Below are 25,909 nucleotides of genomic sequence, written 5' to 3'. Positions count from 1 at the left end.
ACAGTCTGGGAATCATTTGCACCCCTGAATAAATCTTTCGTAATAAGTATGTAAATTAATTAACATACAACAACTGTGATTCTTATGTAGTTAAACCTTAATTAAAATAACTAACCAGTGACTGCAGTGATGTTTACTCCACTGCTTATGATGTTCTCAAACACAGAGAAGAGAGTGAATGTGTATTTAGTTCCAGCAGTGAGAGATGATACTGTGTGAGTTACTGCTCCATCTCCATCTGGTGCAGTGATGTTTATCTCTGTACCATCAAATTGGAGAATAAAGCTGGTATTGTTGTTCACTTTATTCCACTGCAGAGTGATGCTGGTCTCATCTTGACCTGTTGATTCGAGGCTTTCTGCATTCTGAGGAGCTGAGACAGAAAAGAGAAGGTAACAGACTGATCAGAAGAGGACTTCCTACGAAAAATTCTTCTTTTCTCCATCTGTATGATAATGTTGGTCCAATTTGTATCCCAGTGCAATACATGGCTATGAGAGCAGAAACAATTACAGACATTTTGTTTTACTAAGATTGTAGTTGGAGAGTTGTCATGTTTTATAACTAACAATACCATACTGTCTATTGGACTAGATGGACATAGTGAACAATAATCAAGGAATTTCACATGTTAAATTCCATGAAGATGGGCTATAATGTGTGCATGAAAGAGTTAAATGTGTTGACTAATACAGTACAAGACTGGAAGCAGGATATTCAGTAACACAATATCAGACATAGCAAATACATTTTAGTTTCATACTGTTAGACTAAAAACAATGTGATGGCTTGCTGTCATGTTATTTAAGTCTCATATCTTACCAGTGACTGCAGTGATGTTAACTCCACTGCTTCTGATGTTCTCAAACACAGAGAAGAGAGTGAATGTGTATTTAGTTCCAGCAGTGAGAGATGACACTGTGTGAGTTACTGCTCCATCTCCATCTGGTGCAGTGATGTTTATCTCTGTACCATCAAACTGGAGAATAAAGCTGGTATTGTTGTTCACTTTATTCCACTGTAGAGTGATGCTGGTCTCATTTTGTCCTGTTGATTTGAAGCTCTCTGCATTCTGAGGAGCTGAGACAGAAAAGAGGAGGTAACACAGTGATCAAAAGAGGTATTCTCATGAAAAATGCTTCTTTTCTACATCTGGATGATAATGTTGGCCTAGTTGTCTATTTGACTAGATACATTTAGTGAACAATAATCAAGGAATTTCAAATGTTAAATTCCATGAAAATGGACTATAGTGTGTGAATGAAAGAGTTGAATGTGTTGGCTAATACTGCACTTGACTGGAGGCAGGATATTCACTGACACAATATCAGACATAGCAAATAAATGCTAGTTTCATACTGTCAGACTAAAAACAATGTGATGGCTTGCTGTCATGTTATTTAAGTCTTATATCTTACCAGTGACTGCAGTGATGTTTACTCCACTGCTTCTGATGTTCTCAAACACAGAGAAGAGAGTGAATGTGTATTTAGTTCCAGCAGTGAGAGATGAGACTGTGTAAGTTACTGCTCCATCTCCATCTGGTGCAGTGATGTTTATCTCTGTACCATCAAACTGGAGAATAAAGCTGCCAGTGTTGTTCACTTTATTCCACTGCAGAGTGATGCTAGTCTCATTTTGTCCTGTTGATGTGAAACTGTTTGTGTTTGGAGGAGCTGCAAAAGAAAAAGAGTGGGGATTGATTTCCTTGATAACAGAACTACATTTATAGTTGTTAACAGCTATGGCTGCTACTAACTGGCATTGAGCAGCTTGTAATTGCCACAACAATTCATGTTAATCAATGAACAGTTTGGGAAGCATTCGCACTCCTGAATATATCTTTCATCATAAGTATGTAAATTTCATAACATAGAACTGTGATTCTTATGTAGTTAAACTGTACGCAAAATATCTCACCAGTAACTGCAGTGATGTTTATTCCACTGCTTCTGACATTGTCAAGCACAGAGAAGAGAGTGAATGTGTATTTAGTTCCAGCAGTGAGAGATGAGACTGTGTGAGTTACTGCTCCATCTCCATCTGGTGCAGTGATGTTTATCTCTGTACCATCAAACTGGAGAATAAAGATGGTAGTGTTGTTCACTTTATTCCACTGCAGAGTGATGCTGGTCTCATCTTGACCTGTTGACTTGAAGGCTTGTGCATTCTGAGGAGCTGAGATAACAAGGAGGAGTCAGAAAATGTATTAACAAAAGACTGTATATAAACAGTGAAAAATTGTTCCCGCTTGCTGTTAAACATGGTCCATTTTGCATCCCCACACATAGAAAAATGTATGTTCTACACAATAAAACTATGAAGGTAATAAATTGTGTGTCTTTTTAAAAAGATGTTTCTTCTTATAGTCAAATGTATTGTACTAGGTATAACAACAATTTAAAAATCAAAGCATCAAATGAGTTTTATACTGAATAAATGCATTTTAGGTTCATATTGGTGCACTGAAAAAACATGATGGTTGGTTAGGGTGATACAGTGCACAGCAATGAAGAGACATATCTCACCAGTGACTGCAGTGATGTTTACTCCACTGCTTCTGATGTTCTCAAACACAGAGAAGAGAGTGAATGTGTATTTAGTTCCAGCAGTGAGAGATGAGACTGTGTGAGTTACTGCTCCATCTCCATCTGGTGCAGTGATGTTTATCTCTGCACCATCAAACTGGAGAATAAAGCTGGTAGTGTTGTTCACTTTATTCCACTGCAGAGTGATGCTGGTCTCATTTTGTCCTATTGACCTGAAACTTTCTGCATTTAGAGGAGCTGAGACAGAAAAGAGAAGGTAACACAGTGATCAAAAGAGGTATTCTCATGAAAAATGCTTCTTTTCTCCATCTGGATGATAATGTTGGTCCAGTTGTCTATTAGACTAGATACATTTAGTGAACAATAAGCAAGGAATTTCAAATGTTAAATTCCATGAAGATGGACTATAGTGTGTGAATGAAAGAGTTGAATGTGTTGGCTAATACTGCACATGATAAGAGGCAGGATATTCACTGACACAATATCAGACATAGCAAATACATTTTAGTTTCATACTGTCAGACTAAAAACAATGTGATGGCTTGCTGTCATGTTATTTAAGTCTCATATCTTACCAGTGACTGCAGTGATGTTTACTCCACTGCTTCTGATGTTCTCAAACACAGAGAAGAGAGTGAATGTGTATTTAGTTCCAGCAGTGAGAGATGACACTGTGTGAGTTACTGCTCCATCTCCATCTGGTGCAGTGATGTTTATCTCTGTACCATCAAACTGGAGAATAAAGCTGGTATTGTTGTTCACTTTATTCCACTGTAGAGTGATGCTGGTCTCATTTTGTCCTGTTGATTTGAAGCTCTCTGCATTCTGAGGAGCTGAGACAGAAAAGAGGAAGTAACACACTGATCAAAAGAGGTATTCTCATGAAAAATGCTTCTTTTCTACATCTGGATGATAATGTTGGCCTAGTTGTCTATTTGACTAGATACATTTAGTGAACAATAATCAAGGAATTTCAAATGTTAAATTCCATGAAAATGGACTATAGTGTGTGAATGAAAGAGTTGAATGTGTTGGCTAATACTGCACTTGACTGGAGGCAGGATATTCACTGACACAATATCAGACATAGCAAATAAATGCTAGTTTCATACTGTCAGACTAAAAACAATGTGAAGGCTTGCTGTCATGTTATTTAAGTCTTATATCTTACCAGTGACTGCAGTGATGTTTACTCCACTGCTTCTGATGTTCTCAAACACAGAGAAGAGAGTGAATGTGTATTTAGTTCCAGCAGTGAGAGATGAGACTGTGTAAGTTACTGCTCCATCTCCATCTGGTGCAGTGATGTTTATCTCTGTACCATCAAACTGGAGAATAAAGCTGGTAGTGTTGTTCACTTTATTCCACTGCAGAGTGATGCTGGTCTCATTTTGTCCTGTTGATGTGAAACTGTTTGTGTTTGGAGGAGCTGCAAAAGAAAAAGAGTGGGGATTAATTTCCTTGATAACAGAACTACATTTATAGTTGTTAACAGCTATGGCTGCTACTAACTGGCATTGAGCAGCTTGTAACTGCCACAACAATTTAAGTTAGTTCATGAATAGTTTGGGAAGCATTCGCACCACTTATTATATCTTTCATCATAAGTATGTAAATTAAATAACATAGCACTGTGATTCTTATGTATTTAAACTGTTTTTTTTTAAAAATAACTTACCAGTGACTGCAGTAATGTTTACTCCACTGCTTCTGATGTTCTCAAACACAGAGAAGAGAGTGAATGTGTATTTAGTTCCAGCAGTGAGAGATGACACTGTGTGAGTTACTGCTCCATCTCCATCTGGTGCAGTGATGTTTATCTCTGTACCATCAAACTGGAGAATAAAGATGGTAGTGTTGTTCACTTTATTCCACTGCAGAGTGATGCTGGTCTCATTTTGACCTGTTGACTTGAAGGCTTGTGCATTCTGAGGAGCTGAGATAACAAGGAGGAGTCAGAAAATGTATTAACAAAAGACTGTATATAAACAGTGAAAAATTGTTCCCGCTTGCTGTTAAACATGGTCCATTTTGCATCCCCACACATAGAAAAATGTATGTTCTACACAATAAAACTATGAAGGTAATAAATTGTGTGTCTTTTTGAAAAGATGTTTCTTCTTATAGTCAAATGTATTGTACTAGGTATAACAACAATTTAAAAATCAAAGCATCAAATGAGTTTTATACTGAATAAATGCATTTTAGGTTCATATTGGTGCACTGAAAAAACATGATGGTTGGTTAGGGTGATACAGTGCACAGCAATGAAGAGACATATCTCACCAGTGACTGCAGTGATGTTTACTCCACTGCTTCTGATGTTCTCAAACACAGAGAAGAGAGTGAATGTGTATTTAGTTCCAGCAGTGAGAGATGAGACTGTGTGAGTTACTGCTCCATATCCATCTGGTGCAGTGATGTTTATCTCTGCACCATCAAACTGGAGAATAAAGCTGGTAGTGTTGTTCACTTTATTCCACTGCAGAGTGATGCTGGTCTCATTTTGTCCTATTGACCTGACACTTTCTGCATTTAGAGGAGCTGAGACAGAAAAGAGAAGGTAACACAGTGATCAAAAGAGGTATTCTCATGAAAAATGCTTCTTTTCTCCATCTGGATGATAATGTTGGTCCAGTTGTCTATTAGACTAGATACATTTAGTGAACAATAAGCAAGGAATTTCAAATGTTAAATTCCATGAAGATGGACTATAGTGTGTGAATGAAAGAGTTGAATGTGTTGGCTAATACTGCACATGATAAGAGGCAGGATATTCACTGACACAATATCAGACATAGCAAATACATTTTAGTTTCATACTGTCAGACTAAAAACAATGTGATGGCTTGCTGTCATGTTATTTAAGTCTCATATCTTACCAGTGACTGCAGTGATGTTTACTCCACTGCTTCTGATGTTCTCAAACACAGAGAAGAGAGTGAATGTGTATTTAGTTCCAGCAGTGAGAGATGACACTGTGTGAGTTACTGCTCCATCTCCATCTGGTGCAGTGATGTTTATCTCTGTACCATCAAACTGGAGAATAAAGCTGGTATTGTTGTTCACTTTATTCCACTGTAGAGTGATGCTGGTCTCATTTTGTCCTGTTGATTTGAAGCTCTCTGCATTCTGAGGAGCTGAGACAGAAAAGAGGAAGTAACACACTGATCAAAAGAGGTATTCTCATGAAAAATGCTTCTTTTCTACATCTGGATGATAATGTTGGCCTAGTTGTCTATTTGACTAGATACATTTAGTGAACAATAATCAAGGAATTTCAAATGTTAAATTCCATGAAAATGGACTATAGTGTGTGAATGAAAGAGTTGAATGTGTTGGCTAATACTGCACTTGACTGGAGGCAGGATATTCACTGACACAATATCAGACATAGCAAATAAATGCTAGTTTCATACTGTCAGACTAAAAACAATGTGAAGGCTTGCTGTCATGTTATTTAAGTCTTATATCTTACCAGTGACTGCAGTGATGTTTACTCCACTGCTTCTGATGTTCTCAAACACAGAGAAGAGAGTGAATGTGTATTTAGTTCCAGCAGTGAGAGATGAGACTGTGTAAGTTACTGCTCCATCTCCATCTGGTGCAGTGATGTTTATCTCTGTACCATCAAACTGGAGAATAAAGCTGGTAGTGTTGTTCACTTTATTCCACTGCAGAGTGATGCTGGTCTCATTTTGTCCTGTTGATGTGAAACTGTTTGTGTTTGGAGGAGCTGCAAAAGAAAAAGAGTGGGGATTGATTTCCTTGATAACAGAACTACATTTATAGTTGTTAACAGCTATGGCTGCTACTAACTGGCATTGAGCAGCTTGTAACTGCCACAACAATTCAAGTTAGTTCATGAATAGTTTGGGAAGCATTCGCACCACTTATTATATCTTTCATCATAAGTATGTAAATTAAATAACATAGCACTGTGATTCTTATGTATTTAAACTGTTGTTTTTTTTAAAATAACTTACCAGTGACTGCAGTAATGTTTACTCCACTGCTTCTGATGTTCTCAAACACAGAGAAGAGAGTGAATGTGTATTTAGTTCCAGCAGTGAGAGATGACACTGTGTGAGTTACTGCTCCATCTCCATCTGGTGCAGTGATGTTTATCTCTGTACCATCAAACTGGAGAATAAAGATGGTAGTGTTGTTCACTTTATTCCACTGCAGAGTGATGCTGGTCTCATCTTGACCTGTTGACTTGAAGGCTTGTGCATTCTGAGGAGCTGAGATAACAAGGAGGAGTCAGAAAATGTATTAACAAAAGACTGTATATAAACAGTGAAAAATTGTTCCCGCTTGCTGTTAAACATGGTCCATTTTGCATCCCCACACATAGAAAAATGTATGTTCTACACAATAAAACTATGAAGGTAATAAATTGTGTGTCTTTTTAAAAAGATGTTTCTTCTTATAGTCAAATGTATTGTACTAGGTATAACAACAATTTAAAAATCAAAGCATCAAATGAGTTTTATACTGAATAAATGCATTTTAGGTTCATATTGGTGCACTGAAAAAACATGATGGTTGGTTAGGGTGATACAGTGCACAGCAATGAAGAGACATATCTCACCAGTGATTGCAGTGATGTTTACTCCACTGCTTCTGATGTTCTCAAACACAGAGAAGAGAGTGAATGTGTATTTAGTTCCAGCAGTGAGAGATGAGACTGTGTGAGTTACTGCTCCATCTCCATCTGGTGCAGTGATGTTTATCTCTGCACCATCAAACTGGAGAATAAAGCTGGTAGTGTTGTTCACTTTATTCCACTGCAGAGTGATGCTGGTCTCATTTTGTCCTATTGACCTGAAACTTTCTGCATTTAGAGGAGCTAGACAGAAAAGAGAAGGTAACACAGTGAACAAAAGAGGTATTCTCATGAAAAATGCTTCTTTTCTCCATCTGGGTGATAATGTTGGTCCAGTTGTCTATTAGACTAGATACATTTAGTGAACAATAAGCAAGGAATTTCAAATGTTAAATTCCATGAAGATGGACTATAGTGTGTGAATGAAAGAGTTGAATGTGTTGGCTAATACTGCACATGATAAGAGGCAGGATATTCACTGACACAATATCAGACATAGCAAATACATTTTAGTTTCATACTGTCAGACTAAAAACAATGTGATAGCTTGCTGTCATGTTATTTAAGTCTCATATCTTACCAGTGACTGCAGTGATGTTTACTTCACTGCTTCTGATGTTCTCAAACACAGAGAAGAGAGTGAATGTGTATTTAGTTCCAGCAGTGAGAGATGACACTGTGTGAGTTACTGCTCCATCTCCATCTGGTGCAGTGATGTTTATCTCTGTACCATCAAACTGGAGAATAAAGCTGGTATTGTTGTTCACTTTATTCCACTGTAGAGTGATGCTGGTCTCATTTTGTCCTGTTGATTTGAAGCTCTCTGCATTCTGAGGAGCTGAGACAGAAAAGAGGAAGTAACACACTGATCAAAAGAGGTATTCTCATGAAAAATGCTTCTTTTCTACATCTGGATGATAATGTTGGCCTAGTTGTCTATTTGACTAGATACATTTAGTGAACAATAATCAAGGAATTTCAAATGTTAAATTCCATGAAAATGGACTATAGTGTGTGAATGAAAGAGTTGAATGTGTTGGCTAATACTGCACTTGACTGGAGGCAGGATATTCACTGACACAATATCAGACATAGCAAATAAATGCTAGTTTCATACTGTCAGACTAAAAACAATGTGAAGGCTTGCTGTCATGTTATTTAAGTCTTATATCTTACCAGTGACTGCAGTGATGTTTACTCCACTGCTTCTGATGTTCTCAAACACAGAGAAGAGAGTGAATGTGTATTTAGTTCCAGCAGTGAGAGATGAGACTGTGTAAGTTACTGCTCCATCTCCATCTGGTGCAGTGATGTTTATCTCTGTACCATCAAACTGGAGAATAAAGCTGCCAGTGTTGTTCACTTTATTCCACTGCAGAGTGATGCTGGTCTCATTTTGTCCTGTTGATGTGAAACTGTTTGTGTTTGGAGGAGCTGCAAAAGAAAAAGAGTGGGGATTGATTTCCTTGATAACAGAACTACATTTATAGTTGTTAACAGCTATGGCTGCTACTAACTGGCATTGAGCAGCTTGTAACTGCCACAACAATTCAAGTTAGTTCATGAATAGTTTGGGAAGCATTCGCACCACTTATTATATCTTTCATCATAAGTATGTAAATTAAATAACATAGCACTGTGATTCTTATGTATTTAAACTGTTTTTTTTTTTAAAATAACTTACCAGTGACTGCAGTAATGTTTACTCCACTGCTTCTGATGTTCTCAAACACAGAGAAGAGAGTGAATGTGTATTTAGTTCCAGCAGTGAGAGATGACACTGTGTGAGTTACTGCTCCATCTCCATCTGGTGCAGTGATGTTTATCTCTGTACCATCAAACTGGAGAATAAAGATGGTAGTGTTGTTCACTTTATTCCACTGCAGAGTGATGCTGGTCTCATCTTGACCTGTTGACTTGAAGGCTTGTGCATTCTGAGGAGCTGAGATAACAAGGAGGAGTCAGAAAATGTATTAACAAAAGACTGTATATAAACAGTGAAAAATTGTTCCCGCTTGCTGTTAAACATGGTCCATTTTGCATCCCCACACATAGAAAAATGTATGTTCTACACAATAAAACTATGAAGGTAATAAATTGTGTGTCTTTTTAAAAAGATGTTTCTTCTTATAGTCAAATGTATTGTACTAGGTATAACAACAATTTAAAAATCAAAGCATCAAATGAGTTTTATACTGAATAAATGCATTTTAGGTTCATATTGGTGCACTGAAAAAACATGATGGTTGGTTAGGGTGATACAGTGCACAGCAATGAAGAGACATATCTCACCAGTGACTGCAGTGATGTTTACTCCGCTGCTTCTGATGTTCTCAAACACAGAGAAGAGAGTGAATGTGTATTTAGTTCCAGCAGTGAGAGATGAGACTGTGTGAGTTACTGCTCCATCTCCATCTGGTGCAGTGATGTTTATCTCTGCACCATCAAACTGGAGAATAAAGCTGGTAGTGTTGTTCACTTTATTCCACTGCAGAGTGATGCTGGTCTCATTTTGTCCTATTGACCTGAAACTTTCTGCATTTAGAGGAGCTGAGACAGAAAAGAGAAGGTAACACAGTGATCAAAAGAGGTATTCTCATGAAAAATGCTTCTTTTCTCCATCTGGATGATAATGTTGGTCCAGTTGTCTATTAGACTAGATACATTTAGTGAACAATAAGCAAGGAATTTCAAATGTTAAATTCCATGAAGATGGACTATAGTGTGTGAATGAAAGAGTTGAATGTGTTGGCTAATACTGCACATGATAAGAGGCAGGATATTCACTGACACAATATCAGACATAGCAAATACATTTTAGTTTCATACTGTCAGACTAAAAACAATGTGATGGCTTGCTGTCATGTTATTTAAGTCTCATATCTTACCAGTGACTGCAGTGATGTTTACTCCACTGCTTCTGATGTTCTCAAACACAGAGAAGAGAGTGAATGTGTATTTAGTTCCAGCAGTGAGAGATGACACTGTGTGAGTTACTGCTCCATCTCCATCTGGTGCAGTGATGTTTATTTCTGTACCATCAAACTGGAGAATAAAGCTGGTATTGTTGTTCACTTTATTCCACTGTAGAGTGATGCTGGTCTCATTTTGTCCTGTTGATTTGAAGCTCTCTGCATTCTGAGGAGCTGAGACAGAAAAGAGGAAGTAACACACTGATCAAAAGAGGTATTCTCATGAAAAATGCTTCTTTTCTACATCTGGATGATAATGTTGGCCTAGTTGTCTATTTGACTAGATACATTTAGTGAACAATAATCAAGGAATTTCAAATGTTAAATTCCATGAAAATGGACTATAGTGTGTGAATGAAAGAGTTGAATGTGTTGGCTAATACTGCACTTGACTGGAGGCAGGATATTCACTGACACAATATCAGACATAGCAAATAAATGCTAGTTTCATACTGTCAGACTAAAAACAATGTGAAGGCTTGCTGTCATGTTATTTAAGTCTTATATCTTACCAGTGACTGCAGTGATGTTTACTCCACTGCTTCTGATGTTCTCAAACACAGAGAAGAGAGTGAATGTGTATTTAGTTCCAGCAGTGAGAGATGAGACTGTGTAAGTTACTGCTCCATCTCCATCTGGTGCAGTGATGTTTATCTCTGTACCATCAAACTGGAGAATAAAGCTGGTAGTGTTGTTCACTTTATTCCACTGCAGAGTGATGCTGGTCTCATTTTGTCCTGTTGATGTGAAACTGTTTGTGTTTGGAGGAGCTGCAAAAGAAAAAGAGTGGGGATTGATTTCCTTGATAACAGAACTACATTTATAGTTGTTAACAGCTATGGCTGCTACTAACTGGCATTGAGCAGCTTGTAACTGCCACAACAATTCAAGTTAGTTCATGAATAGTTTGGGAAGCATTCGCACCACTTATTATATCTTTCATCATAAGTATGTAAATTAAATAACATAGCACTGTGATTCTTATGTATTTAAACTGTTTTTTTTTTTTTTAAATAACTTACCAGTGACTGCAGTAATGTTTACTCCACTGCTTCTGATGTTCTCAAACACAGAGAAGAGAGTGAATGTGTATTTAGTTCCAGCAGTGAGAGATGACACTGTGTGAGTTACTGCTCCATCTCCATCTGGTGCAGTGATGTTTATCTCTGTACCATCAAACTGGAGAATAAAGATGGTAGTGTTGTTCACTTTATTCCACTGCAGAGTGATGCTGGTCTCATCTTGACCTGTTGACTTGAAGGCTTGTGCATTCTGAGGAGCTGAGATAACAAGGAGGAGTCAAAAAATGTATTAACAAAAGACTGTATATAAACAGTGAAAAATTGTTCCCGCTTGCTGTTAAACATGGTCCATTTTGCATCCCCACACATAGAAAAATGTATGTTCTACACAATAAAACTATGAAGGTAATAAATTGTGTGTCTTTTTAAAAAGATGTTTCTTCTTATAGTCAAATGTATTGTACTAGGTATAACAACAATTTAAAAATCAAAGCATCAAATGAGTTTTATACTGAATAAATGCATTTTAGGTTCATATTGGTGCACTGAAAAAACATGATGGTTGGTTAGGGTGATACAGTGCACAGCAATGAAGAGACATATCTCACCAGTGACTGCAGTGATGTTTACTCCACTGCTTCTGATGTTCTCAAACACAGAGAAGAGAGTGAATGTGTATTTAGTTCCAGCAGTGAGAGATGAGACTGTGTGAGTTACTGCTCCATCTCCATCTGGTGCAGTGATGTTTATCTCTGCACCATCAAACTGGAGAATAAAGCTGGTAGTGTTGTTCACTTTATTCCACTGCAGAGTGATGCTGGTCTCATTTTGTCCTATTGACCTGAAACTTTCTGCATTTAGAGGAGCTGAGACAGAAAAGAGAAGGTAACACAGTGATCAAAAGAGGTATTCTCATGAAAAATGCTTCTTTTCTCCATCTGGATGATAATGTTGGTCCAGTTGTCTATTAGACTAGATACATTTAGTGAACAATAAGCAAGGAATTTCAAATGTTAAATTCCATGAAGATGGACTATAGTGTGTGAATGAAAGAGTTGAATGTGTTGGCTAATACTGCACATGATAAGAGGCAGGATATTCACTGACACAATATCAGACATAGCAAATACATTTTAGTTTCATACTGTCAGACTAAAAACAATGTGATGGCTTGCTGTCATGTTATTTAAGTCTCATATCTTACCAGTGACTGCAGTGATGTTTACTCCACTGCTTCTGATGTTCTCAAACACAGAGAAGAGAGTGAAAGTGTATGTAGTTCCAGCAGTGAGAGATGAGACTGTGTGAGTTAATGCTCCATCTCCATCTGGTGCAGTGATGTTTATCTCTGTACCATCAAACTGGAGAATAAAGCTGGTAGTGTTGTTCACTTTATTCCACTGCAGAGTGATGCTGGTCTCATTTTGTCCTGTTGATGTGAAACTGTTTGTGTTTGGAGGGGCTGCAAAAGAAAAAGAGTGGGGATTGATTTCCTTGATAACAGAACTACATTTATAGTTGTTAACAGCTATGGCTGCTACTAACTGGCATTGAGCAGCTTGTAATTGCCACAACAATTCATGTTAATCAATGAACAGTTTGGGAAGCATTCGCACTCCTGAATATATCTTTCATCATAAGTATGTAAATTTCATAACATAGAACTGTGATTCTTATGTAGTTAAACTGTACGCAAAATATCTCACCAGTGACTGCAGTGATGTTTATTCCACTGCTTCTGACATTGTCAAGCACAGAGAAGAGAGTGAATGTGTATTTAGTTCCAGCAGTGAGAGATGAGACTGTGTGAGTTACTGCTCCATCTCCATCTGGTGCAGTGATGTTTATCTCTGCACCATCAAACTGGAGAATAAAGCTGCCAGTGTTGTTCACTTTATTCCACTGCAGAGTGATGCTGGTCTCATTTTGTCCCGTTGATGTGAAACTGTTTGTGTTTGGAGGGGCTGCAAAAGAAAAAGAGTAGGGATTGATTTCCTTGATAACAGAACTACATTTATAGTTGTTAACAGCGATGGCTGCTACTAACTGGCATTGAGCAGCTTGTAACTGCCACAACAATTCAAGTTAGTTCATGAACAGTTTGGGAAGCATTCGCACTCCTGAATATATCTTTCATCATAAGTATGTAAATTAATTAACACAGAACTGTGATTCTTATGTAGTTAAACTGTACGCACAATATCTCACCAGTAACTGCAGTGATGTTTATTCCACTGCTTCTGACATTGTCAAGCACAGAGAAGAGAGTGAATGTGTATTTAGTTCCAGCAGTGAGAGATGAGACTGTGTGAGTTACTGCTCCATCTCCATCTGGTGCAGTGATGTTTATCTCTGTACCATCAAACTGGAGAATAAAACTGGCATTATCGTTCACTTTATTCCACTGCAGGGTGATGCTGGTCTCATCTTGTTTTATCGTTTTCAAGTTTTTTGCATTGGGTGGAACTGGGCAGAGACAACATACAATACAGATATGACATGACATGGAAATGCCTTTGGTACATCATGATGATATACTATATCAATGTCATAATCACAATTGTCAATGACAATCAACCCCCACTTGTAAATCAGTTGAAGAATTTACTTTCCTTACTGTAGCTAATCTACTGCCTTCTCAGATCAAACAGTATTATATTGTTTAGACACATTAAAGTAAGGCATATTAATAATAGGTATTAACATTTATAATCAGTGTTATATACTGTATGTTTAGACACAGACTCTATGTGAGAGAGGGATGCATTACTTGGTTTGTAACAGATGAATGGAAATTTGATGGAGCAGTCATCATCAAACCACTGTCCTGAGTCATTAAAGGATGTGGTGACACATCGTTCTGTGCTGGAGCCTGGCTGCAAGCTGGCCCAGTTTCGAAACAGAGAGTCGCTCCCATCAGACCATACTTTTTCTCGATGAAGACCAATCCACACAAATAATCCACCTGTCAGGTTTGTGATGATGTTATTTTCTGTCTCATTTCTTATGCTGTAAGAGAAACAGTAACACATACATAGCAAAGTTGAGCACAGATGAAGAGGAAAAAACATACACACACAAACACACAAAGAATTCACTGATTGGTAATAAACTGTATCATAGAGCTCAACCACACAACGTTACAATTGAGCTAACATAGCTTAAAGTCATCATAACAACTTTATGTGTTTTTTACATCCTTTTAAAGCCTTAAAGACCTTTGGCCATCTTGCCAGTGTTAGGTAATTGAATTTAATTTTCATGTGATAAGCCTGATGTTATTAACATGTCTTGGATTCTTCATCAGGACATACTGTACCTGGGTAGATCCACATAATTCTCCCTGCAGTAGCTCTGAGCTTCAGTCCAATTTAAATTTGTGTTGACCAAAACAAAGGATGCAGCGCCATTTACTGTACCTGGTAATATAAAAGACAATGTCAGGAAGACATTAATGTTGCTGCAATGTATGAAAGAAAACATAGAAAGTTCTGATGATCTGGAATCAGAGGGATAAAGTATTGCTCATGTCAGTTTCATGTCAAATGTCATATAAAAGGTCTATTTGGATCTTTATTAATTCTAGCTCAATTAGAAAACCCACCGTTGTAGCACACAAAGGGTAGTTCGTTGCTGCATTCAGTGTCTCCCCATGTGCCAGAGAAGGAACCATAAAGCTGCACACAGTACTGTTGCCCATTAAGATTGTTGGGTTCATTATTACTAGTATCCCAGTTTCTATACTCCGTCTCTCCTTCACCGTAGAAGCTACTGTCATTCAGAGACCATCTCCAACTATTTACCAAGTCATCATAGAGACCTATCCAAGCCTTGCCTGTTGAAAAAGATTTTCATCATTTAATACAGCTGCAATATACAGTATACTGAGAAATAACTCACATTATAATGGATATTACTTCATAGAGATCAGTTGATCTGTTCTGAATGCTGTTCTCCTCTATTTACCATTATTAACATTACACATCATAATATAATGATTGTATTTGTTTAAAGTACTAAGATGAATGCATGGTTAATATACAGCACAATGTTTCATTCCAGCATTGAGAACTTGCCTGTGCCGTTTGATGCAACGCTGTTAACAGCACTGACGTCAGCTGTGTTTTCTATGGTGGCCAGGTCAGTGTAGACCTGTCTGCAGTAGCTCTGTGCTTCAGTCCAATTCAGTGGTGTGCTCACAAAGTAGTACTGACGAGATGGATTAGAGGCAACACTGACCAGTGCTCCTAAAACAAAGTATATTCATTATTTTTATCGCTTCCTACAATGTGAACTTTCTTTGTTCTTTCATAGTGAATATGGGGAAGCACTGATTGTTTTAAACTTCCTTATCACTGATGAAAATACATTAACTTGTCTGTTTCATGAACAGGAAATAGAACTTTGAAAGGTGTAAAGTTGAGTTTTATACCAAAGATTTTTCATTTATTCATAATTACATTTTTGTAATCTTGACATGTCAAAAATAACACAATGCCTGTCATGTCATTGACTGTGTTGACATGAATCATCACTGTAGTGAATGAAAACATTGAATGCTTGACTGAACCTGAACAAAACAATCCTCACAAGACCTAATGTCTAATGCCTTAAATATTTGCCTGGAGCCACATTAAGTTTACAGCTGTATTAGTAAATCAGGCTTCAGTATCCACTACGGACAAAAATAGTAAAAGAAACTGTTCAATTATGAGCTACAACTGCACAAAAAACATGAACTGTTAAGGCATTGGATTACAATGAGATAAGAAAGTGATTTATTTATACTTAAAGCCCATTATTGTTCAGCCTGAGTTACACACACATTCTCCTCCTATTGTTTTGTGTAATGATTGAGTTTCTTTGTAAATAAAAATCACTGCACGATAATCTTCATTTAAGACTAGGATTTGAATAAAATTGCCCCAATTACAGTATTTTCTGACACTATGAATTCATCCCCAAAAAAACCTTTGAAGGTTGCAGTACTGAGAAAGATTGATTAAAAAAGTCAGCCAGCCAGGATAATCAAACAATAGGCACCAACCTGTGAGCACACAGATGATCAGCCTGTAATCCATGTGTTAATCCTTTAAAAACATGCATTTGAAAAGTTACATAATGTTAATTTATTCTTTCTTTTCAACTTTTAATTTCATGGATATGCATTTGTATCAGTATATAAATGTCCAAACTAAAATTCTAAAAAGTCCAGTTATTGATTCTACTTACCATTTTCTCTTTAACGCCTTCCTGCTTTAAAGTGCAGGACATCAAATGCCCTTGACTGTCAGCTTGACTGCGTAGCTTGGTAAGAACTGGTTTGAAGTTCTTAGTGAAAAAATCAGGAAGTAAAAATTAAACCTGTTTGTTCACTGTCTGCATTTTTCTTCTTTCAAATGCAATGATGGAAAAGAACCCAAACTGTCTAACTGTGTGTGTCTTCTTTGTCTCACACAACATAGCACAGAGCAATATTTTTTGTCCTTTACAATAACCGGTTCTCAAAAGTCTTAATTCACATCAGCGTCCTTTTATGCATGCTTGTACTGCACTTTTGAGCATCACTTTTACTAAATAAGAATACTGTTTCACTGCATTTTAAATCACACCCATTAAAAAAAGCACTAAATAAAATCGCATCAGAGATACATGATCAATATTTCGTTGATTAATTCTGCACATAATTAATGCACTTTATCTTGAAAAAAATACATAAATAATAAGTATAAATAATACTTTAAAAAACATTCTACTGCTACATTAATCATTTTAAACAAAGTGTGTTTGCATTGGAAGTTTCACCTAAAAGGCATAAAAGTAACATTTTATTGCAATATTTTCTTCTTTACAAATCAAGCTTCTTACAGTTTCCCACTTACCTAAACCCTAGTTGGTCTTCTTATATGGTTGAAATGAACCCTCAGACGAAGTAAAACCATGCAAAAAGCACTCCTGCCACACACAGATGTTTCAGAAAGCCTTAGTCTGTATGAGGTAATGATTAAAAGTCCTCCTCTGTAATGTTACAGAGGAGGACCATGCTTAAAGGAAGAAGTTGTACCATGGGATTTCCCCTGCAACTCACTAGCAAGTAGGAAGTTTTTCCAAAGGGATTTTCTCATTTGAGACTTTTAGCTAAAAATGATTCCACGTTCAAAAGGTTTCCCTCATATGTTTATTTATTTAGTCACATAAAGTTGACATTTTTCACTGCAAATCTTTCCTGTTTTATTCTGTCAAACACCAACTAGAAAGCAGAGAGGAAAGTTCCAGCACAATCATAAATTAATCCAAATCCATATTTTCTAATGCACTGATCTCAATTCCTTTTTTCTTCAAGTACAGATAAAAGTACCAACCTTAAATATACCTTAAAAATCCTTACTTATTTTGAACTGGTTCCTATTCAGAATCGTGTTTCTGAATAACAATCTCTAATTCTTGTGAACTTTGAGCAAACTGAATCTTTACAGTACACCCTTTCCTGGAGTGTGTCATCCATTCATCTGCAGATCAGGAATGCATCCAGTGTCCCAATCTGCCTGATGCCATCTTCTGTAACTGTACTAACTGCTTCCTTATCTGTATTCCAGCAGGCCATGGTATGTTTTCATTTGGTTCCTGTATTGTGTGCTGCTCCTTTGATATGCAGTTGTTGAGTTTTACATGAGCCAACTTCACCAGCTTGTCTTTGGGGAAGATAACCTGCTGTCTTCCCTTTTTATATATATATATATATATATATATATATATATATATATATATATATATATATATATATATATATATATATATATATATATATATATTTTTTTTTTTTTATGTGACAAAAAAGTGTCATATCACGATATCAACGATATAGCGACGCAGTGACGTAAAATGCATTTACATTCACTAGCGCGCAAAACACACCGTTGAGTACAACCAGGCTATGAAGGCATATGAGGAGGAGATACTAGAAGCTGGTGATGTGCGGCGCGAAAGTAAACACGACTCAACGGAGCATCGCTGGATCATTGGCTAGTTGCACTCCATACTACAGGCAGAGCAAATGGTAGATGGACAGTGAACCCTTGGAAACGACCCTCATAAACACGAAGGGAACCTGACAGTCACTGATTTTACCTTTGACTCAGCAATCTTTAAGTGTACACTGTTCTCCAAGTAAGACCAATACAGTTTAAGCATATGAAGCTTAGCAAAAATTCAGACAGGAAGAACATCTTTTTGCATGCTCACTTCTATAGTTTTATTTCTCATCCTTCGGTCATACTGATTTTTCTCAAAGCTCATAAAAGCTCATTCCTTGCTGTCATTTCTGGGGCATTGATTAAGACGTCAGCTGTTCACCTCACCTGGTCACATCTAACCACATCTCACATCTCTATTTCTCCTTTCTCTCTCTTTCCCTTTCTCTCTCTCCCTCAACCCCAACCGATGAAGGTAAATGGTCACCCACCTAGAGCCCAGTTCTACCTGAGGTTTCTTCTTGTTAAAGGGGAATTTTGCTTGCTCATGTGGAAATGTTGGGTTTCTTTAAATTAAATTAAAGAGTACATTCTAGACCTTCTCTATGTATAAATGCTTTGAGATGACATTTGTCATGATTTGCCGCTATATAAAGATCAATTGATTGATGGAAGTCATTAACTACCACCACCAGTGTCTCCAAGGGGAATCAATCTTGCTGCTGCTCAGGACTGATGGTCTTTGATTCAAAAATCTCCCTGCAGAGTCCAAGCGCCAAAGATTTTTGACACTACTAATCATCAATATCTGTATGATAAACAACTCTTTTTACTTCATTCTCTGGTCTCTCCTGATTGAAATAATTTTAGTTTGATCGAAAGGCTTGCTTTAAACAGCTGCTGACAGAAAGCGGAGCTCTTTATAACACACACCCCCCCTCCAGGTTAGCATAAGTTAGCAGTTGCTGCACAGACCTCTCCTCTCTGATCGTCTTCTTTTTGATTTAAAATTGTAGTAATATCTTCTGTGTTGTTCTCGTCACATTGCGCCTGGGTTTGAATTGGAAAGGCTCAACAGAAGACATTTTTATGCCACTGTAGTGTAAACAAATAGGGACTTAAGACTGCTGTAACCATTTGATGTCACTAGCCGGAATCCCTTGCGACCAAGGATTCTTTCCAATCATATGAAAAATTAAGTTCTTCTTATATCACATTTATATAATTGATGACAACGATAATCTAATAATAATCTAATTCGATTTATGCTGTGTCACTGTATATAATGATCACATGCAATGCTCTATACTGCAATAGCAGTATCACTACTATTGGAGTATAATGCTGCTGCCACCTTGTGGTAATAGATTCACACTTTGAATTAGATAGTCTGTCATCAATGGCAGTAAGTCATTTAAAAGAAGGATGGAAAATGCAAACTGCAATCACTTATAAAATATAAGCCAAATGTCATAAATGTTGTTATCAAACATTTCCTTGAAATATCGTATATAATTTTGAGGCTATATCGGCCACCCCTGTAACTAAGTTCTTATGATTAAGTAGGAAAGAGAGTTAGATTGAATGTTGCGAACAGTTGGCAGATTTATTTCAGTTTAACTTTTTTTTTAAACTGTTATAATTATCAGAGTGTCGATTTCCTTTAGTGCTTCTTTTATTCCTTTAGTGTTTCTTGTATATATTTTTCTTCACTATCCAGGTAGGCTAAATGAGTGTGTTATGGTTATTCCTTATCTGGGAATCCTGTGGTGAATCCACTGAGTGAATCTGAAGTAGTTGGCCACACTGCTTCAGGAGTCCCTCAGAAAGCTCTCACTGGGTCTGGCTCTCCATCAACTTTAGAAGAATTGCTCCAAACTGCACATATAGTACAGAACAATCACATTAAATAAAATGCTGTCTATATGAATGGGATCTCATCAATTTCTTCTGTAATCCATTTTTAACATAGTGTTCTATTCAAAGATGAATTTCACCATTTTAGTTTCATGAAAACATGCATTTTTCACATTTCTCCTTTAACGTTAGCATGACATTAAAATAATTTCACTAGAATTGAGAAAAAGTCCCATAAAGATTTACTACAGTAGTTTTAACATAAAATGAATTAACACAGAGAACACATTTGAAAATATCAAAAATATCTAGCAGATAACGTTAGCTAAATCATTAGCTTAGTTAGCATCAATTAACTCAATAATTAAAATTAATTAACTCACCAGAGTTTCAAGCGGGGAAAAAACACAAAACTCTGAACACTGCTTGACATTAAAATAAGACTCTGCAGTTTATTTCTGCAACTCTCTTTTTTTCATATTTTTCTATGGGGCATAGCTCAACTTTTTTCACACAGGCTACTTCGAAAAGCACAGGTGTAATGGCTATTTTTCTCTCGTGACCGTTACTGTACCCACAACTTGACTGCTCAAAAGGACGTACTTTCGTTTAGCACCTGAAGGCAGCACGAGAGATCCAGCGATGTAATCTCCCGGAATTTGGAGTAAACGAGCAAGAGCGCGCACTAGAGAGACTGTGACATCAATATAACAGTGCAGATTTCCACAGGCTTTTGTCTTCTGCTTTTCTTACACTCTTTTAGATAGACTTGTTGTAAATGTATTAGCTGCCTTATTCCAACAATCAAACTTTATTTATATAGAACTTTTCATACAGAGCTTTACAGTTGATTAAGGCAAGGCAAGGCAAGGCGCATTGAGTTGCCATTGTGTATGAAATGCGTTATTTATATAACGCATTTCATACACAATGGCAACTCAATGTGCTTTACATTAAAAAAAAACATTTAACAGTAAGAATTGGAAACAAAAACATAAAAAACATGCAATTTGAGAAATAAAAATAAAACCCAATAATAGTAAAAACATGGAAACATTAAAACTTACAATTTACCCCCCCCCCCCTCACTAATTAAGAAGCTGATAAGACAAAACAAGTGACAAAGGATCATTTTTTTAAAAAAAGGAATAAAAATAAAGAACAAATTCAAGACAAAAATTGAGACCAGTGCACGCAAGAGAAAAAAAATGATTTATGTTTAAAAATGTAAAGAAGTCAAAATGAGTAAAATAAAAGGTTTAAAGTTAGAGTAAAAACTCTTTAGGTTAAAATAGATTAGAATAACAAAAGTTTAATCAAATATGGACTAAGGATAAAGATTAAAAGACAAAATAAATAGACAGTACATTGATAAACTATATGATTAAAACAAAGTAGTTAAAAGAAAAGAAAAAAAATGAAAACATCAAACACAGTAAAATGAAGAAAAACTTCTAAATGATTGCAAAAGCCAGGCTGAACAGGTAGGTTTTAAACATTTCCCACACTTCCAGCTGTTCCAGCTAACTAAACGCTGTCTCTCCATAAGTTTTAGTTTTGACTTTTGGAACAGCAAAAAAATTCCTGCTCGAGGACCTGAGGAGCCATAGTGGTTTCGTACAGTATCACAAATTGTGATAAATATGCTAGTGCTAAACCATGAAGTGCTTGAAATCAATTCAAAGGCTAACATGTAACCTATGTAAAGATTTTAAAATGGCTGTTATGTGTTCTCTCATTGTGGTCACTGTCGGCACTCGGGCTGCAGAGTTTTGAATCAGTTCTAGCTGATATGAGTTTTGGGTAGAGTTTTGTATTTTTAAGGTGATTAAAAAGCAGATTTGGTGACATACCCCATATGAGCCTTGAAGTTAAGGTCAGAGTCAAACACTACACCAAGGTTTCTTGTTTGCTGGCTTGGGGTATGTCCCAGGGATCTTAATTTTGCAACCAATTTCTCTCTCTGAGCTTTAGAACCAATTACTAAAAACTCAGTTTTATAATATCTAAAGTACAATTACAAAGGGAGTCAATTGGTCCTGTGTCATCAGGACACACAGGTACATAAAGTTGGGTCATCAGCGTATATATGGAACAAGATGCCATGCCCCCTAATGACATCACCAAGGGGTAGAGATTAAAAAGAAGAGGCCCTAAAATTGATCCTTGAGGGATCCCATAGTCTATCCTGGATGTTTTAGATACATTATCATTAAGTGCAACAAAGACATTTTGATCACAAAGATAAGTTAAAAACAGTTTCAGATAGACCAATGTGGTCCCTTAGTCTATTTAAAAGAATTTTGTGATCAACTGTGTCAAAAGCAGCAACAGAAAATGAGACTGTATGTGAGAGAGGGATGCATTACTTGTTTTGTAACAGATGAATGGAAAACTGACTGAGCAGTCATCATCAAACCACTGTCCTGAGTGATTAAAGGATGTGGTGACACATTGTTCTGTGCTGGAGTCTGGCTGCATGCTGGCCCAGTTTCGAAACAGAGAGTCGCTCCCATCAGACCATACTTTTTCTCGATGAAGACCAATCCACACAAATAATCCACCTGTCAGGTTTGTGATGATGTTATTTTCTGTCTCATTTCTTATGCTGTAAGAGAAACAGTAACACATACATAGCAAAGTTGAGCACAGATGAAGAGGCAAAACATTACACACACACACACACACACACACACACACACACACACACACACACACACACACACACACACACACACACACACACACACACACACACACACAATAATTCACAGATTGTCAGTCACTGAGAATATATCATAGAGCTTTATGAAGTTATTTGAAGCATTTGGTAATCAGTTCAATCACATGGACAATGTAATGACATTAAATGTAGAAAAACCTTAAAAACTTAATTTTTATGTGATAAGCCTGATTTTATTAACAGAGAGTTACCTGGGTAGATCCACATAATTCTCCCTGCAGTAGCTCTGAGCTTCAGTCCAATTTAAATTTGGGTTGAACAAAACAAAGGATGCAGCGCCATTTACTGTACCTGGTAATATACAAGACAATGTCAGGAAGACACTTATGTTGCTGCAATGTATGAAAGAAAACATAGAAAGATCTGATGATCTAGAATCAGAGGGATAAAGTATTGCTCATGTCAGTTTCATGTCAAATGTCATATAAAAGGTCTATTTGGATCTTTATTAATTCTAGCTCAATTAGAAAACCCACCGTTGTAGCACACAAAGGGTAGTTCGTTGCTGCATTCAGTGTCTCCCCATGTGCCAGAGTAGGAACCATAAAGCTGCACACAGTACTGTTGCCCATCAAGATTGTTGGGTTCATCAGTAATAGTATCCCAGTTTCTATACTCCGTCTCTCCTTCACCGTAGAAGCTGCTGTCATTCAGAGACCATCTCCAACTATTTACCAAGTCATCATAGAGACCTATCCAAGCCTTGCCTGTTCAAAGAGATGTTCATCATATAATACAGCTGCAATGTGCATGGTGAATATACAGTATGGTACGACATTCCAGCATTGAGAACTTGCCTGTGTCGTTTGATGTGACACTGTTAACAGCACTGACGTCAGCTGTGTTTTCTATGGTGGCCAGGTCAGTGTAGACCTGTCTGCAGTAGCTCTGTGCTTCAGTCCAATTCAGTGGTGCGCTCACAAAGTAGTACTGATGAGATTGACCAGAGGCAACACGGATCAGTGCTCCTAATACAAAGTATATTCATTATTTTTATCGCTTCCTACAATGTGAACTTTCTTTGTTCTTCTTTTATAGTGAATATGTGGAAATGATTGTTTTAAACTTCCTTATCACTGATGAGAATACATTAATTTATCTGTTTCAAGAACAGGAAAAAGCACTTGTTCAGCAGGTGTTGAGTTTTATACCAAAGATTTTTCATTTATTCATAATTACATTTTTATACAATGTCAAAAATAACCGTCCTACCCCACCATGCCTGTCATGTATTGACTGTGTTGACATGAATCATCACTGTAGTGGATGAAAACATTGAATGCTCGACTGAACCTAAACAAAACAATCCAATAGCCCATTTTTTTAAATAAAAAGTAAGTAAACTAAAAATGTGTACAAGTGTTTAGCCTGAGTTACACACACATTCTCCTCCTATTGTTTTGTGTAGTGATTGAGTTTTTTTGTAAAAAAAAATCACTGCACAGTAATGTTCATATAAGACTATGATTTGAATAAATTTGCCCCAATTACAGTATTTTCTGACACTATGAATTCATCCCCAAAAAAACCTGTGAAGGTTGCAGTACTGAGAAAGATTGATTAAAAAAGTCAAACAGCCAGGATAATCAAACAAGAGGCACCAACCTGTGAGCACACAGATGATCAGCCTGTAATCCATGTGTTAATCCTTTGAAAACATGCATTTGAAAAGTTACATAATGTATTTATTCTTTCTTCTCAACTTTTAATTTCATGGATATGCATTTGTATCACTATATAAGTGCCCAAACACAAAAAACAGTCCAGTTATTGATTCTACTTACCATTATTTCTTTAACGCCTTCCTGCTTTAAAGTGCAGGACATCAAATGCCCTTGACTGTCACCTACTGTATGCAGCTTGGTAAATACTAGTTTGATGTTGATCAGTGCTCAGCAGCAGGAAGTTTGCAAAGCTCTTCCTGAAAAAAAGTAAAAGCTAAGCCTGACTTATTAAATAATTTTGTTTTCAGACACATTCCTCTTTTTATTTTCTATTTATACACATCAGTAATCACCTTTGACCAGGTGCAATGAGATACAATACCATTTTGAGAATATATACACACATTGCACAGTTTTTAGAAACATTTTAGAAACACAACAAACAACATAATTTATTTAAATGCTCATACTGTACTGACAAAACTATTCAGGAACTTTTTAATAAAGGTTAACTTTGTAACTGAGATCTTCCCCACATAATGAATAAACAATGAAAGAATGGGGAATTGAAATCACATAATAAGGAACATAATACATTCCAAATATCTGATCTACTGAATCAATGCTGATGATAGCAAATTCACCATTTGATATAAATGGTAAATAGAATGTGTTTTGTTTATGGTTGATTAGTGCCCTACATAATGTAATTTTGTATATGTAAAAGCAAAACATGATATGCAGCATAAATGTAACATAAAACAATTTTAAAAACCAGTAGCCTATACTGTAAAAAACAAAAACAAAAAACAACTAAATCATCTGGCCATTTGTTTTTCTCTGTTTTTGTATTCAGATACGGTTTTTACAAGTGTGAACACATATTTTGTCAGCACATCCTGCTTCTTCTTATTCGGGGAAACATACTTCACATCTGGAAAGTATCCAGTTATACCATATACTTCTAATTACTTGCTATGGGGCACCACTTTCTTCTTGGTATGCACACTGTACATCTCTAATTCTAAGTCATTATTTGAGGTGCACCATGTATGTAGCCAAGGGGAATTGTTTAGCATGCTTTAAAGCTATTGAATTCAATCTCTACATGTCTGGTATGAGCACTCAACTAATGTATATAGCATGTGCACATAATGCAAACGTTTCTCAATCTTCCAAATTGAAAGCTAGACAGGGTGGTACATGCTAACTGTGTAATAAATCACTGCTGGCTCTCCTCAGATCCCCAGCACATTTCATTGTTAGCCTTTTATCCTTTCATCCTGATAGTAGCCCCACAACACTGGCGTGTGATAGGACTGGTAAACGACCACAGTAATCCCATATCAGCCTGACATCAAATAATAAATTGTTTATGGAGAAAACATAACTCTATTTCATAAAATCTACATTAAAAACATGGATCTATTGTAAATAAATTTAATGTGTCTTTTATGTGTGAAATGTGTTCTGCTATTAGTTCACCAGATGATTAAATGTGGCATTGGTGTAATTATATTTA

At 36.6% G+C, this 25,909-nt stretch overlaps 1 protein-coding gene across 1 annotated transcript in view; it reads right to left on the bottom strand.

Moving 5' to 3' along the window:
- Positions 1-110: 110 nt before the first annotated feature.
- Positions 111-25,909, bottom strand: part of LOC134005562 (tenascin-like) — a 27,270-nt gene continuing 1,471 nt past the window's right edge. The window contains exons 3-30 of the mRNA XM_062444485.1: positions 23,521-23,653; positions 23,200-23,430; positions 15,229-15,399; positions 14,472-14,571; positions 13,923-14,161; positions 13,361-13,618; positions 12,859-13,116; positions 12,357-12,614; positions 11,761-12,018; positions 10,643-10,900; positions 10,047-10,304; positions 9,451-9,708; positions 8,843-9,100; positions 8,335-8,592; positions 7,739-7,996; positions 7,144-7,401; positions 6,536-6,793; positions 6,028-6,285; positions 5,432-5,689; positions 4,836-5,093; positions 4,228-4,485; positions 3,721-3,978; positions 3,125-3,382; positions 2,529-2,786; positions 1,921-2,178; positions 1,419-1,676; positions 823-1,080; positions 111-373 (exon numbers count right to left, since the gene is read on the bottom strand). Coding sequence (XP_062300469.1) covers positions 111-373; positions 823-1,080; positions 1,419-1,676; positions 1,921-2,178; positions 2,529-2,786; positions 3,125-3,382; positions 3,721-3,978; positions 4,228-4,485; positions 4,836-5,093; positions 5,432-5,689; positions 6,028-6,285; positions 6,536-6,793; positions 7,144-7,401; positions 7,739-7,996; positions 8,335-8,592; positions 8,843-9,100; positions 9,451-9,708; positions 10,047-10,304; positions 10,643-10,900; positions 11,761-12,018; positions 12,357-12,614; positions 12,859-13,116; positions 13,361-13,618; positions 13,923-14,161; positions 14,472-14,571; positions 15,229-15,399; positions 23,200-23,430; positions 23,521-23,653 — 6,813 coding nt within the window. The remainder of the gene's footprint in view (positions 374-822; positions 1,081-1,418; positions 1,677-1,920; positions 2,179-2,528; positions 2,787-3,124; positions 3,383-3,720; positions 3,979-4,227; positions 4,486-4,835; positions 5,094-5,431; positions 5,690-6,027; positions 6,286-6,535; positions 6,794-7,143; positions 7,402-7,738; positions 7,997-8,334; positions 8,593-8,842; positions 9,101-9,450; positions 9,709-10,046; positions 10,305-10,642; positions 10,901-11,760; positions 12,019-12,356; positions 12,615-12,858; positions 13,117-13,360; positions 13,619-13,922; positions 14,162-14,471; positions 14,572-15,228; positions 15,400-23,199; positions 23,431-23,520; positions 23,654-25,909) is intronic.

The sequence above is a fragment of the Scomber scombrus genome, chromosome 23, assembly GCF_963691925.1.
Source record: "Scomber scombrus chromosome 23, fScoSco1.1, whole genome shotgun sequence".
Classification (NCBI taxonomy): domain Eukaryota; kingdom Metazoa; phylum Chordata; class Actinopteri; order Scombriformes; family Scombridae; genus Scomber; species Scomber scombrus.
This window is presented reverse-complemented; position numbering and strand designations above follow the sequence as displayed.